Raw genomic sequence first — 17,797 nt, 5'->3', positions numbered from 1 at the left:
GGGGCATTGTGGGATTGATAACCAGGCATGAGAGCGAACAAATTTTAACTATAGAAACTAATTACCGAACGGTCCGCGAATTCTTGGCAAAAAGGTACAGGTACAGGTATAGGAACAGAGGATTTCTAGCCCGTTACTGTTCGCAGACTCGTTCACAGACTCCGGTGGAGAAGTACCTCAACGGTATTCGTAAATGCTGCTGATTATTTGTAACTTTTGTCTCGGAAAATTTCACTAACGATATTAGGTCGGTAGTAAAAGAGGATCCACATAATAAGTATCAAAGGTTTCGATAGTCTCCTAATTATCTCTTAAGTTTGTTTCACTTCTCGCAAGTGTTTCGATACTTGCGAGCGACGGTGTACGCGTAAATGCCAAAATAGAATTGAAGTCATATTAAAGATACTACGGTACTACGTTCTCCTTACTATATACACGCTACGTGTTCTTCTTGCCTATTCTTCTTATTATTTATTAACTCTTGACATTAATATCGAGGAAAATTTTATTCACGACATATAACAGATGACGTATAAAAATAAGGTATAAAATTTAATTCGCAATTGGCGAAAAATATAAACATTTACTTATATCTCATATTGCACGTAAAGCACATGTTATACATATGTGATTATTGTTTATTGAATTATTTACTCAATAATCGGGGTCTTGTAATACAGTTTCACGCCATCGTATAGATATACAGATTAGGTTAGTAATTGCAGATTTTATAAAATTTAAGGTTTTTCTTTAAAAAAAAAAAAAAAAAAAAAATCGATTCACCGTTTTATCACTTGCGATTTCTTTATTATTCGTTTGATGCGCGTCCAAAAGAACTTGTTGTATCCACGCTTGTTTATGTCAAAATTAATAAGTATTTAACGATTCAGAAGAAATGATATAAATATAAGCTTGTATTGTATTATATGTACAAGTTATTTACCACCATTTTCATTGCCGTCGGTTTAAATAACGCCAGTTGTATGAAAGTAAATATTTTCAAGTTTAACAAGTAGCTTTATTACCGTTCTATTTAAAGAAAAGAAAGAATTTAAAGAAAATTCAGAAACTAATTATTGAGTCGAAACTAGTTATTGAATCGAATCGAATGGTTTTGAGCTCCTAATTATTTTCAGTTATAACAGAGAGTGGGATGTTACTTGGAAAAAATTTCCTTTTTCTGTAAAGCATATATTTATTCGTACTTGCGATTGAACAATTAAATACCAAAGCATCGACACATAAAATTACATCGTAACATAAAATTTGTATTTTTCCAATAGAATGGTGAATCCAGTAGATTGTAAATCACAAAAACATCTTTTTAATTGAATCGTCGTAAATTACCAGTGTCGACTAAAGCGAATTAACTTACTTCGCAGTGATCAACGCTTAAACAAATTTCTAAAATGACCGTCGAATAACAATCAGATTCTAAATCCCAAATCCAGTGAAGTTTCTTTATTTCTACTTGGACATGACTTATTGAAGAAATTTTGATGGTGTACAACGAATGTGCTTTCATAGTGATAATCAAACGTTATGGTGTAAAATACGCGATGCCAATTGCCCTTAAAAAATGGATATTTTTGTGCATCATGGCTTAATGCACGTGACAACTATCTTCCTATACACGACTTGAACGATCAACGAAAACTACAATATAACGAAGACATAAATTTCTTTTTGAATCAGAAAGCAACTGCCTGTTCGATTTGAAATGCTTCGTTCGGAAAAAGGGCATTGAAGGATAAAGATCAACCTTGAAATGAGAACAAGAGTTGTTTCGAATACGTCAGCGAATGAATTTTTCCTCCCTTCTTAAAAAGCTTATGCTTATTTTCAAAAGGAACAACTTGGAAACAGTAGTTCTTCCAAATACATTGTTAAATATGTCTAACTTGTCTAGCGTTTGATCGAAGGAATAATGCTTATAAATGGAGGAATAGGAAACTTTGCTAAATGCTATGAGCATAAGAAGAGCGCAGAAAAAGAAACTAGCGACGGACGGCAAAGGATCCGATTTGCTCGAAGGATCCTACGCCGCGCGGCCATTTCTTTCGAAGGGAGCGCGAGTGAGTTCTCGTTTTTTGCCCAAGGCTAGAGAAATACCTAAATCTGCTGAGATTAAATCGACTTGAAACGATTCCACGAGCTAAACGATCCGAAGGAACGAATCTCCGAAAGATTTTTAAACTTGCAGCTCTGTGCATCTTTGCGTCCTGAAGGGAGATCTAACTTCAAATAGACTGGCAAAGTTGCATTTTCCCTTCCACTGGTTAAGAAAGGTGGAAGATAGGGCAAAGCGATTGAAAGATGAATGGCGAGGGACGACGTTAGCGATCTGATGACCGCCGTCTGACGAAAAAGAAAGAAAAAGAGAGGAAGCTTTCGCGTTTCTTCGGTCATTCAAAATGCTGGACATATTTCGAGGTCTGAAGAGCCTTATTAAGATCTCTCACGTACATATTGACACAGCTGTGTTCCGATTGCATTATAGTTTAACCGTGATCCTGCTGATTTCGTTTTCGTTGATCGTGACCACGAGACAATACGTTGGTAATCCGATCGATTGTATTCATAGTAAGGATCTACCGGAAGACGTGTTGAATACGTATTGTTGGATTCATAGTACGTATACGATTACTGCGGCTTATAGGAAACGAGAGGGTTTTGAAGTACCGTTTCCTGGCGTAGATAACTCAAAGTCGCATCCGGAGACGGAAAGGAAGGAGTACAGGTACTATCAGTGGGTCTGCTTCATGCTGTTTTTGCAGGTAATCGATTACAATTTCTTTTCTTCTCAATCTTCTTCCTCCTCCCTAGAATCGTAGACAATCTTGTTTTCTCATTTTCTATCTATTCTCTCCTGTCTCATATTTTTTTGCCATTAATGTCTTTCGCTTTCGCTCTCGCTCTCGCTCCCGCTTTCGCTTTCGCTTTCGCTTTCACTTTCGTTTTCGATAATAACGTAGAAGAGCTACTGGCCGAAAATGTATGCAACGGAGAGGCGTCCAGTTTCGTTCTTCGACGCTCTTCGACGATAATATTACCAGTCCTGTACCTATCTCTATATTCCTACGTTATATCTAGCTCTAACCATTCTGCCACGTGGAATAACGTTCTGCTAGATGCTTGCTCGTACCCAGTCGGTAATTAGTCAAGTTCAAACGTACTAAAAGCATATTAAAAGCATTTCATTCTACGTTTCCTTCTTAATAAGAAGGAATAATCTCCTCGACCGGCTCCTATGCAACAATCAAACTTGGACATTACCGGAATTGTTTCGAACGAACAAATATTTATCTACGATAATTATTTCGATGTACGATTCAAATAACTTCATTTTAGTCAATTATCTTCTCCGTATAATGATTCTTAACAAATTACTCCCTCTCTATTTGGTAGAATAATTATTTCCTGCCTGTTTAGATTAAAAATTCTACTCAAGCAAATAGCCCGACTAATTGTAAGTGCAAGCATAAAGTTTGCACGGATACAGCCAGTCATAGTCGAATAAGTTATTCGATAGCCATAGTCGAATCCGAATAAGTTATTCGATTAAATTTCTATACAAGTAAATTCTTTTTATTATAACTTCTATATCATAACTTATCCTGAACGTTTATCCGGATAAATCCTCGATCGATTGGATATTGCTGCACAATTGGCGAATAATATATTTCTTTATTTATCAAATAAGATTTATTGTTCAAAGAGTTTTATTCGATTTCGATAAAAACGAATTGAATAATTTACTAATAACTAGCAATAATTAAAATAATTTGATTAAAATAGCAAGTAAAGATAGTAAGGTAGTTTTTGAACGTGAAATTGAAAACATCCGCAAGATTTTTGGAAACTAGTTTGGAATTAATTCGTTTGAGACGTAAAAGGCAGGAATCGTATTCACGGAGATTCGACAATGAGAAAAGCCGGATAACGAGCGAACTGGTTGCGGCTACGGTCGTGGAATTTACCCGCTACTTACAGAAGCTTATATTTAGTTCATTGCCAAGAAAGAAACCCTAAGCATATTAACTCGTTAAACCCGTAACCGTTGCTTCGTCACCGAGGGTCGCCGCTGTCGCGTGAGTCGCCTTGGCGCTCGGTCAAAGACGCTCCTCCACCCTCACCTTAAACGATCAGCCGATGTCTTCAACTAGAACATGTTCTTCGACGGAATTAAATTGTCTCTCCGTTGATTCGGTATCGATCGGTAGAACGGCTGACCGGCCACGCGTCGATTTCCTCCATGAATGATTCCTAATGCTACAGTTGTCGAATCTGCAATAATGAATATAAAATTAAAGATGTTCGTGTGAATATTTATCTGTATAAACATTTATTTATCTCGTATGTTATCGCAGCTAAACGAAGTAAGAACACGTAGACTTGTTACCCATGAAACGTGTTTTCAAGATTTATTATACAATTGTGTATTTTTCCAAACATCAGAGATCATTAAATCATTATCACAACATCATTAAATTTATATGCATGTAAGAAGGAGATTGAACGATTGCTCAAATTATTTAACAAGACGAAAATGTGAATATCGATCTTTCAAGATGTATGATAGAAGCTGTAGAAAAGCCAACGACCCGCAGAATTACGATAATTTTTGGATATGTTGCAAAACTCAACGTTTTCAACGATCTTTTCCTAACGTGTACGTGGTGGTACGTCGCTTAGTTTCCGAGATACGAGTTTCGCGAAAAACTTGCGGTACCGGCAAACTAAATTCCGCGTACGGCTGTGTGCATCTGTGGTAGAGCGTATGCGTTAGCGTTGGTTTGCCTGCCGCCGCTTATCTTCTGCTTACATACAAACGAGCGTCGGCCGAGCTGAAAGGTCCCGCGCACAACGTGCCTATGCGAGACAAAGTAAGAAATGTCTGTTATAAATCAATTAAAAGCGACTATCATCATTGCGTTGAGTTTAGGCCGGATTTGTAGAATGTTTTTAATCCGTCTCGCGACAGCGCTTATTATTTTTATAATCGATCCGTTGTTATCTCACGCAAGCGTTGGCGGCCGGATTGAGAAATCAAGCCGAAACCTAAACCCGATACATTAATGATATTCGCTTTTGATTCTAATCGGGTTAATAAAAGCTACAATTTTTGCAGACTTTTGCAGACCTTTGCAGCCTCGCATACGTACGTTGTGCACGAGGCCTTTCAGCTCGGCCGACCCTCGTTTATAAACAGAAGATAAGCGGCTGTCGGTAACCAACACTGACGCATACGCTATCACAGACGCACAACCGTACGCGGAATTCAGTTTGCCGGTACCGCAAGTTTTTCGCGAAACTCGTATCTCGGAAACTAAGCGAATCCATCATTTATATGGTATATATAAATTATTCGAAATATTAATTTCTGCAACATGTACAAAATCGACATGTACATCGAAATTGGCGGATATTCAGTTTTTCTGCGGTTTTACCGTCATTTCAGAAATCTTTAACTACAAGAAAACGGTACTTTTTCTATCGCATTTCTGTCAAAGAAGGATTTCGCACGAGGTATACGTACATATGTAATTTCGAAACATTGCAATGTCAGTGTTCCGAGATTTTGTATTCTTTTAATTGCTAAAGCTATGCAAACAGAGAGAAAAGGTTTCTTTTCGTTCAGACAAAAACATGATTATACTGGATAGGTCTTAATTCGTGACACGATTTTGTCGGAATTTCTACCAATGCGAACAATAGTATTTCCCTACGTTTACGGTTACTGCTTATTTTTTCGTAAAAATAATTTTGAAAATTCGTGGAACATGCACGCGGCAGGTCAACAGTTTGCGTACTCATTCTCTTTCCCCTTTTTTACGAAGCACCGTTCTTCTTGAGGTAGAGAACCCGCAAATTCGTAGTTTTGCTATTATAGCGTTTCGCTTCTCTGACTCGAGCTTTCTTTCTTATTTGGCCCGGCAAAGTCCTCTGGTGGAGTCTCGGCAGACTCTCGCCCACGTTGTCCAGGAGCCATGGCACAAAAGGGTAGACGCCAGCGAACCGATAAGAGGTGTGGTGTGGTTTCCACAATCCTGGTAATGGCCTCCGTGCGGACGATGTGCCAGGGCTGCGGACAAGGTGCTAAGGTCTGGGGCGCACGTGAGCTTACGATACGTTGACCGCTACTGAGAGCGCAGGAGATTCCCTGCCAGAACATCGAAAGTCTCCTTGCTACACATTGCCCGAAAAAATATAACCCATACGTCACTGTGATTTGTAACCTAAAAATAGCGACATAACATACGCATCGTAGACCCTGTCCTAACAGTTTGCTTTGAGTTCACCAATTGTTTGTTGTACGAAAGATTGTTTTAGGCAGACGTCGTGTGTTTCAAAATGAATTCGATTAAAGCTACGGCTTTGCTAATCTGTTTTCCAGATGTTATCCTACGCGAAACATTTAGTAAATTGTTGCGAGGCGAGTTCATGCGAAAAATCGCTAATACGAACCTATGAAAAATATTCAAACGGTAATAGGACAACAAATTTACGATTACTTTATTTGCGTTTGCTGTGATTAAAAAATGTTAATTTCTATCATAATTACATTTTCTAATGTTTCAAAGTGCGATATCTTCTGAAATAATTGCCCAAGACCCAAATCATAACCAGAGAGGATACGAAAAAATCTTCATTCTATTTACGCAGCACTGTACACTTTGATTAAAACATTGCTGAATTTCCTTCTAGAATCACGTGTTTCGCAAATTTTCCATCACATAACCAAGATAACCGTTGATTGTTGATCGTCCGGGCTTCATATCTTATTTCCTTATACATGTACAGAGACGTACGATAATTAAAAGAAACTCTCGATACATGGGGAAGCTGGACGGTCCGCCGCGGTTGACCAGCGTAACAACATTGTCTTTACTACAATGTACAACGTCAGATACCGCGAATAATGACAATGTATGCTCTTACGTACTGATTCAACGATCAAACTTTTCTTACTTTTGACACTTCTTTTTCTTTTCTTTTCTTTTTTTTAAATTAAACTTTTATCAACGTATTTGTGAGATCTTTCGATCTCGAAAACAACAGCAAACACGCTATAATTGGAATCGTATTTACAAATCGATATGTATTTAATTATAAATGTTAATAATACGATACAAGCTATAAATGTTAATCGCGAATAAATGGACGTTAATTGGACAAATGTAAAACACGCATTGATAAGAACGTTTGATTTCTGAATGTTAAACTGAACAACGAAAAGCGAATATTATCGATGTGTTGGGTTTAGGTTTCGGTTAGATTTTGCATCCGGCCGCCGCGACGCAACGTTTGCGTCCAATAACAACGAATTAATTCGAATACGGGTACGGATAACGGGCGAATAAATAATTGATATTATTTTACGAAATAGAATAATTGTTATAATTTAGTGCAGCAGGCAAGTTTAGTGAAACGGCTGAATTAAAGAAACTTTAGACTCATCTAAACCCGATACATCGATGATATTCATATTGGAATAAATTTCAATCGTGATAGGGATTTCTCGTAACGTGAAATTCTCGTACTTGCGTTGTGCGTTTAAACCCTCGTTTATAAAGAGAAGATAAGTAATACCAAGAAAATAAGACAACCAATACCGACGCATAGACTACCGCAGACGCGGAATTGATTGTAGTTTTTCGCGAATATTTCGCAAACTAAGCGAGTTCGAGCTTATATGTCTTATATGTCTAGGAAAATGTTGTTCGAGATACCGATTTCCACAACCTGGCCAAAAATCATCGAAATCGGAATCTAGCCAACCCTTCTATACGCTTTTAGCCAAACTTTTAATTTTTGTTTGATTAATTCCATTGATAAACGCACGAAAATCATTAATATCGTATTTCACGAAACAAGACGTAAGGAAAAAGGTACAGGAATGAAATTGGTTTTGGCAGATTCGTATTGCGGATTCGCTTCGATAATTTGATGAAATTGGATTTATAAATTGACGCATTCTTTTCGAATCGAAGATTCGACTGAAATTTATCCTTTTTGAATTTGACATGTTAGGATCAGCGATGAAAAACTCGTGCTATTAATTTTTCTATTGAAAATTCGCTTACATAGTAAGTAGGGAAAATTGATAGTTGACTGCGTAACTTGCATAAATGTCATATATGTATATATTAGAAGTCTTAGAATTTGCAGGGGACGATTGATGTTGACCCTGTCTTGATATTGGTTCATATTGGTTGATATTAGTTCAACTGTAACACAGTCAGCTTTGCTTTTTTCAAATGTGCACACGCCCACCATTTTCGATCGTATGGAAAAAATCCAATATATATGTGGCGTTCTTATCGATTTTTCGATTCAACCTTCTATCATTCACCGGACCTGTGTATCTGATTTGTAGATTAAACTTCGCACCGCGGATTGTCTAGCGGCGGCCGTATAGGTGATAAGATGATAAGAGATAAATACAGCAGGTTAAGTCTTAACGAGTTGTTATTTCTACAGAGGCGTTCGCTTCGGCGGCCCAGTCTAAATGACTGGATCGGCAAAATTTGGAGAATTCGAACAAGGAAATGGAAAAGAACGAGCGTGAATGAGATACCGATACTCGGTACGGGAAGACGTGGACTGCGCTGAGACAATGTAACTTTTAAAATACGGTTCGCTCGAAGCTCGAGTACAGACTTTGTTTTCAAAGATTGGCGGTGATAGCTAAAGCGAACGCTTCTGTATCTCGTGTTTCTGTGTATCGTCGTGTACGACGTGCAGCATCGTTGTCGTATTATCGCCGCATAGTCGAAGCAGGAAAGTAATTATACGTCGATGGATCCGATTAGGCTCTGTCTTTGTTCGTCGAGAGTTAACGAAATCAAATCGATTCGATCATTCGATTTATTTGTTTATTTTACTCGATATTTTATCGTATTGAAACGTGTATTTCATGAGAAGGATTAAAATGTTGTAAGGAAGGAAGCGGAATGCATTATTGTAATTTCGTTGATAAAGCAAAGAGACAGCAGTTGACGAAATCCAAAGTAATATAATGAAATCGTAGCGAAGTCAAGTAGGCAGGTGAAATCTTGCAAGAATCGTATCGTTAAAGGAAATAACTAGGACCGCAAGAATGATAAAAAGAACAAATTATTATGTAGAGCGAATTTCGACCGAACGACATGTAAATACTTACAAGCGAGGGGGATTAGGTGATTTCTTGTGAAAAGAGACGAAGAAGATACATATAGAGTCAAACTTTCAGGAGAATAATGTTTCAACATGTTTGATATTAAGAGCTGGCCTGATACCTTATTGAGATAAACGTTCAAACTTAATTGAAAGAACACGAAGGATAATCCTTTGATATTCGGTTGATAAATTTTCCAATTTTTGTTCATTTTCTCGATAACGAAATCTTAGAAATTGAAAGCAAGTTAGAATTATGAAAGCAAATGGCAAATGGCAAAGGCAACGACGACGATTGAAACATTGTAAAGAACAACGGTATGTGCAATTTCATTGACAAGACAAGAGGAAGATACTTAGAGGATCATACAAGTTATGTGTTTAGTATCGAGGCCAAGGGATGCCTCTCAAGTTCGGCCAGTCTTCTAACGGCTTGCTTCCGCGCACCACGTGTGTCTGTCACCGTGTCCGAATACTCGTTCCATCCTCTCGTTGCTCTGTTTTTTTCCATTTTTATCCATTTTTATCCACTCGTTTATCCTAGAAATATACAGTTATTTCGGAGAGAAAAGAAAATCAGATCACACCCACTTACCAGATCACGCGTGCCAAATTAACTGTGCAAGAACGTGCTTAGTAGCTGGTTATAGAAACGCGCGTCAAACATGACAGAACGTGGAGAAGATCTGTAAATCGAAGAGAAAAATGAAAATATTCGAAGAAATTGTCGACTTGGCAAGTCCTTCTAGCGGTAATCTCAAAGAAGTTTGCGGAAAGTATTGCAACTATACGAAACGAATGGTAGAAGAAAGTGGAAAATGAAATATTTTTCAGAAGGGAAGATGAAAATGAGGAAAATTGAAAGAATGGCAGCTTGAGAGGTAGAAAGGTAGAAAGTCGGCGAAATACGTATACTGTGAAGCATTGAGTGAAAAATTGAGTTGGTCAGAGTCTTCTGTGGTTGATCACGATGAAGAAACCGATACGGTCCGACAGTGACGAACATTATTTCTCGACGCGTTTGCTGTTTCCTGTGAAAGATTTGGAGGATTACGTAATGATGCACGCAACCTGCAGTAAAAATCGTACACATTCTGTGAATATTTAGATAAAATTGATAGAAATTTGGAACGTTTTTGAGAAAACTGTCTCGAATATTTCTCCGCGTTAGATCAAAAGACAAATCGAATAGTCGGGATCGGAAATTGTCAATCGTTTAACGTAAAAAAATATTCATTCTTTCTTTCGGACATTTATATGACGAATGATATTTCAACGCAAATTTCTTACAACAACGCGTGTTATCGTTTTTATTTAACGTTCTCCATCGGGAAAATGTATCTTTCAATCTGAATTTTATGAATTCTCGAATCGTCAGCTTCTATTCTTATATTTTAATGATCGGTGAAAGCTTGACGTACACACTGGCGTCAACTTCGATTACAAATAATTCAACTGCTAATTACAAGTCTAATATGCTTGCAGTTAATTTCAATTTCAGCAGTTTTCCACTAATGAGTAAGAATCGAGTTTAATCGCCTCCAAGTTATAACCTTCGACTAAAAATTTCAACGTCTATAACTATGTTAACTTTGATAATCCATAAACGATCGATTGCGAACTCGACAATTTTTCATTTCTTTCATTTCGATAATTCCTCGCCTAATAATTATCGGATTTCGAATTTGAAGAATTCGCCAACCGATAATCGTGCGAGTTTTAATTTCTCCCAAAAATTTCCCTACCAATAGTTATTTGACTTGAAGAAGAATTCCTTGACCGATAATTATTGGATTTGCAATGTCAAAAATTTACCAACTGATAACTGCTTGAATTTCAAGTTGAAAGACTTGCAAGCTCGTAATCATTTGGCTTTCGAGTTCACGAATTTTCCAAATGATAATTATTTCACTCGCGATTCGATTCAGCAACAAAAATCTTGCAATTGCAAATAAGAAGACGGCCGATTAAAAAGATTATTCGAAATAAAAGAGAAACCGATCTTCACCTCTGATAAGTGTATCTTCGAAACGACCGAAAGCTCGAATTACAAAGACGGATCTGGAAAACGGGGAAGAGAACGATCATCTTCTCGACGAGGAGGATTCTGTAGTCTCGAAATTGATTCGTCGTTCAGGACGTAGAAAAATGCCTCTGATGATGAAGATGGTGGATGTATTCGGCTCCTTGAGGTCTCTGTTTAAAGTTCAACGGATCTCCGAGGACACTATGATATTTCGACTGCATTATCGCGCAACGGTGGCGCTTTTGCTTGGCGGGTGTGTAACGCTGGCGTGCAAAAGTATTTCCGGTTCGCCGATCCACTGTGAGGCCTCAGGTTCCGTGGATAAAATTGTTTTGGAAACATTTTGCTGGCTACATACCACGTATAGTATGGTGCACGCGTTTAATAAGAGTTTGGGACAGGCAGTACCTTATCCTGGTGTTTCGAATAGCAAAGGAGACGGAATGCACGGACACGCGTCGCACCCCTTGGTCAAACAGCACAAATATTATCAATGGGTCATCTTCTTTCTATTGTTGCAAGTATGAAAACGTCATTCTATCGCTGTAGTAGATGATATTTGCGATTGGAATAGCGATTATTATGGAACGATAATTCCGTAGAATTTCCACTTTTCCCAACGTTCGATTATCCGAACGATATCGGACGATAAAATAAACTGGTTACTCTAAACGGGCTTGGATATATCATTCTCGATAATTCCTTATTAGACGTAAAAGTATTAGACGTAAAAAGAAATTATCGAAAGAATTAAAGAACAACGACGGGAACGCTGTCTGTCTTTCTTTTTCCTTCTCTTTTTCATTCTCTATTTCATTTATTCGACAAACCCAATTTCGATATACTGAATTATGCGGAATTCTTCCCAATTTTCTCTTCGGTACATGTATTTTCTTTCGCAATTCGTATCTGAATTTATTATCGTACTATTTGACCTGGTAAAAGTAAAGTTTTTAACATCCATATACATATATGTATACACACACACACACACACACTCTCTCTCTCTATATATATTTATAATACATTATTACAAGATATATATTGTACTTTTAGTCATAAAAGTACTTGTAATACGAATATTTTCTATTATCCCTAATAATATAAAATATGATTATCTACGATATAATGATGTCTCGACACGTGGCCGAAACACATGGACACGTTATTAGGAAAATATTACTACAACGACTACTATAAATATCTTGTTCAAATATAAAAGCAACTCCATATATTACGAACTAGAGAGTTTGCTGTGGTTTGAAAATAGTGTATCATCATTTTGTCCCGAATTCTCGTGTTTCAAAGCGATCTAACAACTTTTAAATATCACAAACAGCATCGTGTGTACGTATGTTTTACTCAAATTATTTATTCTTTATTAACTTGTTCGATGTAGCGAGTACGCTTAGTCCGCAGTTTGTCCATCCTACGAAAATAGCGTACGTTTATTTTAATCAACTCTGTAACGTGTAACGTGTAACGTGTAATGTGTAATACACCCATTGAACATCGTAATAGCGTTAAAATGTTGGACGATTCTTTTTTTCAGGCGATCCTGTTCTACACGCCTCGATGGCTATGGAAAGGATGGGAGGGTGGCAAGATTCATGCTTTAATGATGGATCTTGATATCGGTCTTTGTTCCGAGGTCGAAAAGAAGCAGAAGAAGAAAATGTTGCTCGACTATCTGTGGGAGAATCTTCGATTTCACAATTGGTGGGCTTACAGGTACTACCTCTGCGAACTTCTTGCCCTGCTGAATGTGGTCGGTGAGTTGCACGTTAGTTCTTCCTCTTCGTCGTTTCGATACGTGATAAATTATATTGGTCTTTATGCGCAATAGGGGACTTGATCCCTACCGATCTCAATTTTCTTTCTACGCATTCTGCAGTAACCGGCTTTTTCACATAGCTCAAACAAAACTTAGCTTATTGACGTGTATACGACGAGTGAGTATGCACGGCTGTGCACGCTTGTGAAATGAATGGGGCGGTGGGGGGAGGGGGCTATATGTATATACAGGTATACATATTAGGAATTAATAGAATCAGCGTTAGTGCGAAATAATTTTCACAAGGCAAGAAATAAAGAATATATATATAGGCGGTATAGAATTAAATATAACGTAATTACATATCATACATTCTACAATGAAAAACATAATCTAAAGTCTAAACAATGCGTAATTCTCTACATAGAGATTTCTCGAAACAATGAACAGAATTATAGAAGAAGTAAAACTCGATGCAAAGAAACAAGAGGAAAGAAAAATGAACACGAGAAGTCGTACAATTGGAGGATACATACGCGTATCGGACTTGCGTGTGTTATCGTTCCTCTCTTTCTTCGTCAACCTCTTCCTTTGCCAGCTATAACAGACTATTTAGATCGTCTCCTTAAATGGCTGAAACGATTAAGAATTTTTGTGATAAGAAACTTTAGTATGGTACGATTGAATCAAAATTTATATGTAATATAATAGGTAGGGGGAATACTTAGGAAATTAATCGTTTTAATCTATAATGTGTACAGTGACTGGCTACAAAAAGTATTTACACACCATTATAACACCTTATAACGTTCACATATCGATTACGCAAGGGTAATTCATCCAATTTAACCACCTCAAATAACTTTTAAATTATGCGTCCGATGAAAAATTGTTACGTACAAAAAGGTGCGTGGTTTTAGAAAGGGCAAAAGGCGATGTAACGGCATTTCTTCTATACATCTTGTATAGAGAGATTTCAAAACTTTCAACGTCAACATTGTCTTCTTTAAACAGAATCATATATTTTTTATGTCACAGTTGGAAAGAATATTAGTTTGCAAGTAAAGAAAGACCCTATTACGATCTTAAACCTAATGGCGGAGGAGATGTTGTGCACCGTTTATCGAAAAGTTACCTCGGTATCGGCGATAAAGATGAATCAGGCAGCGTCAGAGGATGATTCTAACAATCTTTGTCACTGCTCCTTTCCTTATCACTTCCTTGTCACTGTCTTTCCTTATCCATATACACACGTATGCATATGTATATGCATGCATATACATGGGATTTTTTTCAAATTCCACGCTGTTTTCTAGCATTAGTATTTCGAGTACGGTATATTTATTTCGTAAATTCGTTTCTTTTCGACACGTGAAAATTTTCCAAGAATATGTGCCCAAGCACCGTTTCATCTTCAGCGTACCATGCGTCTCTTTGACGAGCGAATAAACTTTAGTCTTCGCCTTCTTTGGTTATTTTTAAGTTGGCAAATCGTTTAACATCTGCTTCGTCCGTAAATAGTGCGGAGAAAGTAAGACTTTCACTAGAAAGTAGTCCTTTTGTAGCTATTTAAACGATTCCAATTTCCAATTTCGAGGGACAGCTGTTTTATTAACTTTTTTGCAAGTTGCAAAAGTTAAATATACACGAGTATAAAGGAAAAGTATTGAATGTAGAATGCAATTTTTTCATATGTAAAAAGAGAAATATTCGGCGTATCGGATATATATCTTTTTTTATGTGTCTATTAACACTTGCAATGAAAAAGGGCCGTAAACGGTCAACAAGCATAAATGTAGATAAATTTACGGTAACTCTGAATTAACAGTTTTATCAAACGTAATAAGTAATAATCAAATTGATAGAAGCGGAACAGCCAAAGTGATAAGTGTCGATAATTTTCAACGTACGCGCAACGGCAGAGCGCGAGACCTGTTTGATAAAAAGAAAAGAAAAAGAGAAAGAAAAAGGAAACGGAGAAACGGAAAAGTTGTGGACATTAAACGGATAATTTTAAGGGAATCGTAGTTCTTGAAAGAAGAAAAAACCACATAATTGAAGGATTTCGATTGGTTAAACGTTCTGTTTAGAAATAATTATATATCCATATAAAATTATATATCCATATCCATATAATGGAAAATGTGTTTCGCTGCCGATGAGACGAATTCTATTTCGATTATGTACGTATGTTAGCGACAAAACATCGTCCCAAGCAGATTGTGGTAGATAGCATTGGCTAAATAGGTATTTAGCCTTAGCGTGATTTATGATATGAGTGGGCCGTGGACTCGATAAGCACCCCGGCAGAATACTTGAACGAACGTTTGCAAAGTGGATATCCAACGACTCCGAGTCGCTGACCTACGATATGTCGATGATGTACGACTGTTTAAAAGATTCGTGAGATAGCTCACACCGATGGCAAGCGATCCGACGAGACGTCTCATTGCCAAAGAATACGGCCATTGTCCGAAGGAGATCTGGCTACGAAGCGGGCAACAAGCTAACGGTAAGCGTTACAAGCTCGTGCGTACGCGGCGCTTACCCCACAACCTCGAAAGAGCAAAGAAAGAGTATAAAAGCTCTTTACAAAAAGATCCAACACGTATAACGGTTATCGATGGTTGTCGAGAGAAATTGCGTTTTGGTTGCTGATAATGGTGTAAACTATCGTTTGCCATTCGATCATCCAAGACGCGTAAAGAGAAAAGCGATCTGTATCATAAAACTCGAAGAAACGTATGTTCGTTAAATTGAAACTTGATTTCTAACTGCAATTATCAACAGAAAAATCAACAAATATAATTTTCTATCGAGGGGCAAATATTTTGAAAATTCGCACTGTTGCCACTTGTCATCGACGTACCCAGTAACTTTTGTTCGAGTTTGACGTTAGTGGTTGGTAATTTGAAGGAAAAGTTTGGTTTCGTAGCGATAAGACATAAACTTGAAAGCCAAACACCTAATCCAAACATAGATAACTACTATGCGCGAAATACGATTTCTCTCATCGATACTGCTTATCGACTGGCGAAATTTCCCACATCGATCACGATTATCGGGAATGAAAAAGATTTTTCGGCCAAATATAATTATCGTTATTTGTTGCAAAGAACATTTTAATCGAAAAGATAATTGCTATTCTGTGAGTTTTTCCATTTTGGTTGTAACAGTTATGGGTTACCTGAAAAAGGTAAAAATATAAAGAAACGATACAAAAGGGAAAAATATAAGATGAGGAATACGCAACTAATGAATATGCAATTAATAGAAAAAGGGGAGACGTAAAGGACTATTGCGTACTAAATAATACAGATACTATTGACTACTTACGATATTTGCAATATGTTACAGTCGTGTTAGTAGTTGTTAATTGTATTATTAATCGTATAATAAAGGGTGTGACGATATTGACGCGGTCATTCTTATCTTCTTTCAGAAGCGTGCCCGACGATACGGATCTATGCAGCGGTAGCGTTCTTTATCCGTTCGGATCGTATAAATTATAGAGAAATTTACAAAAATTGTCGAAAATATTTATTATGGAATTAATTATAGAATTATGAAAATATATGGTTGTCGTGCTACAGGCGAGTTTCTTAATTATAGATTGGTATATACGAAACAAGATTATCACGGTATATAAAGAATTCCGAATGAAGGTAGCCAGTTTTTCTTTCCGAATGCAAAGTCGTCAAACAAACAAACAAGCATCGACGATATATTCGTTAATAATAGTGGTTAATAATAATGAAATATATTAGTTCATGATCGTGCAATACAGACGATAGTATGGTACAGTGGAACCTGGGACTTTGGGTCGGACGTGACAACGGACATAGGAGAAGGGACCTTACGCGCAACTATGCGTTCGTTCGTGCTTATTCGTCTTCGTTTAAGTTCATCTGCATTCGTTTGTGTTTCCTCCATACTGTTTAGTTCGTTTGCGCTTGTTCGCGAGATGTCGTCCTAGCGGCGTAAAGAAGAACCGGTGAATGAACGAACGATTCACGATGAAATTTGGCAACGATACAACAGACCACGTATGCCACGCTTAAACGACCGATATACGCGTGTAATTGTCTGTCGCTTTTCTTCAACGGCCACTTTGTTCCTGGCAGACCGCTGTCCACGTTTTCTGACAATCGAGGTACTGGTAATACGAATTGGCAATTGCGCGGACATTACATAGGTATAATCGCCGCCCGGTCTTACATTTCAAGATATTCGTAAAATTCTTCGATTGAATTTAGGTTACGATTGCGGTATTCCGAAGTAGGAGGTGGTTGTTTCATTTTTTGGAAATTTGACGAAGAAAATCACCGAGCTGTTCTATTTCGCGTGTAGTCGACTATAACTTTTATTAACTCGATATACGGTACCGAGAGAATGAATACGGTGACTGAGAAAAATATTTGCACGTTTATCGTGGAAAACTTTGACGGACAATGCTGTTGGTCGGGTGTCTAATTTTGCAACAGTCGATAGGCTGACCTGGTAGGTCTGGTAGGCCTGAGCTGATAAGCCACAGATATAGAAAAAAACGGATTTTTAAAAGAATCGCAAATTTTATGCCTTTACATGCCATTAGAGATCGTCGCGATCGTCATAATCGGTTGTTACCGTTGACGCGAAAAGATTCCGTCGACGCTTTCCAATTTAAGGAGCCAGACGCCTAGGAGAAAGTCTGAGACTGTTGTGACACGCGATAAAGTAGACGCGTTTCTGCCATTTCTCCGTTTCGTTTCTAGCAGAAAAAGTGAAACAGTTTGGTAAAAGAGGCGACGGTGGCGATGGTATACTCGATTACGACTCGATTACGGTTACGACGACGG

The 17,797-nt window shown here is 37.6% G+C and overlaps 1 protein-coding gene across 2 annotated transcripts in view; it reads left to right on the top strand.

Annotated features, from left to right (window-relative positions):
- Positions 1–1,301: 1,301 nt before the first annotated feature.
- Positions 1,302–17,797, top strand: part of LOC100742854 (innexin shaking-B) — a 23,298-nt gene continuing 6,802 nt past the window's right edge. Inside the window, exons 1-2 of one of the 2 annotated variants that reach the window (XM_003485616.4) lie at positions 1,302–2,777; positions 12,738–12,957. In XM_003485616.4, the coding sequence (XP_003485664.1) occupies positions 2,415–2,777; positions 12,738–12,957 (583 nt within the window). In that variant the 5' untranslated portion in view covers positions 1,302–2,414. Of the gene's footprint in view, positions 2,778–11,206; positions 11,707–12,737; positions 12,958–17,797 lie in introns of those variants that run through there. The other variant, XM_012394037.3, reaches the window with a different exon arrangement.

The sequence above is a fragment of the Bombus impatiens genome, unplaced genomic scaffold (assembly GCF_000188095.3).
Source record: "Bombus impatiens unplaced genomic scaffold, BIMP_2.2 scf_0064, whole genome shotgun sequence".
NCBI lineage: Eukaryota > Metazoa > Arthropoda > Insecta > Hymenoptera > Apidae > Bombus > Bombus impatiens.
This window is presented reverse-complemented; position numbering and strand designations above follow the sequence as displayed.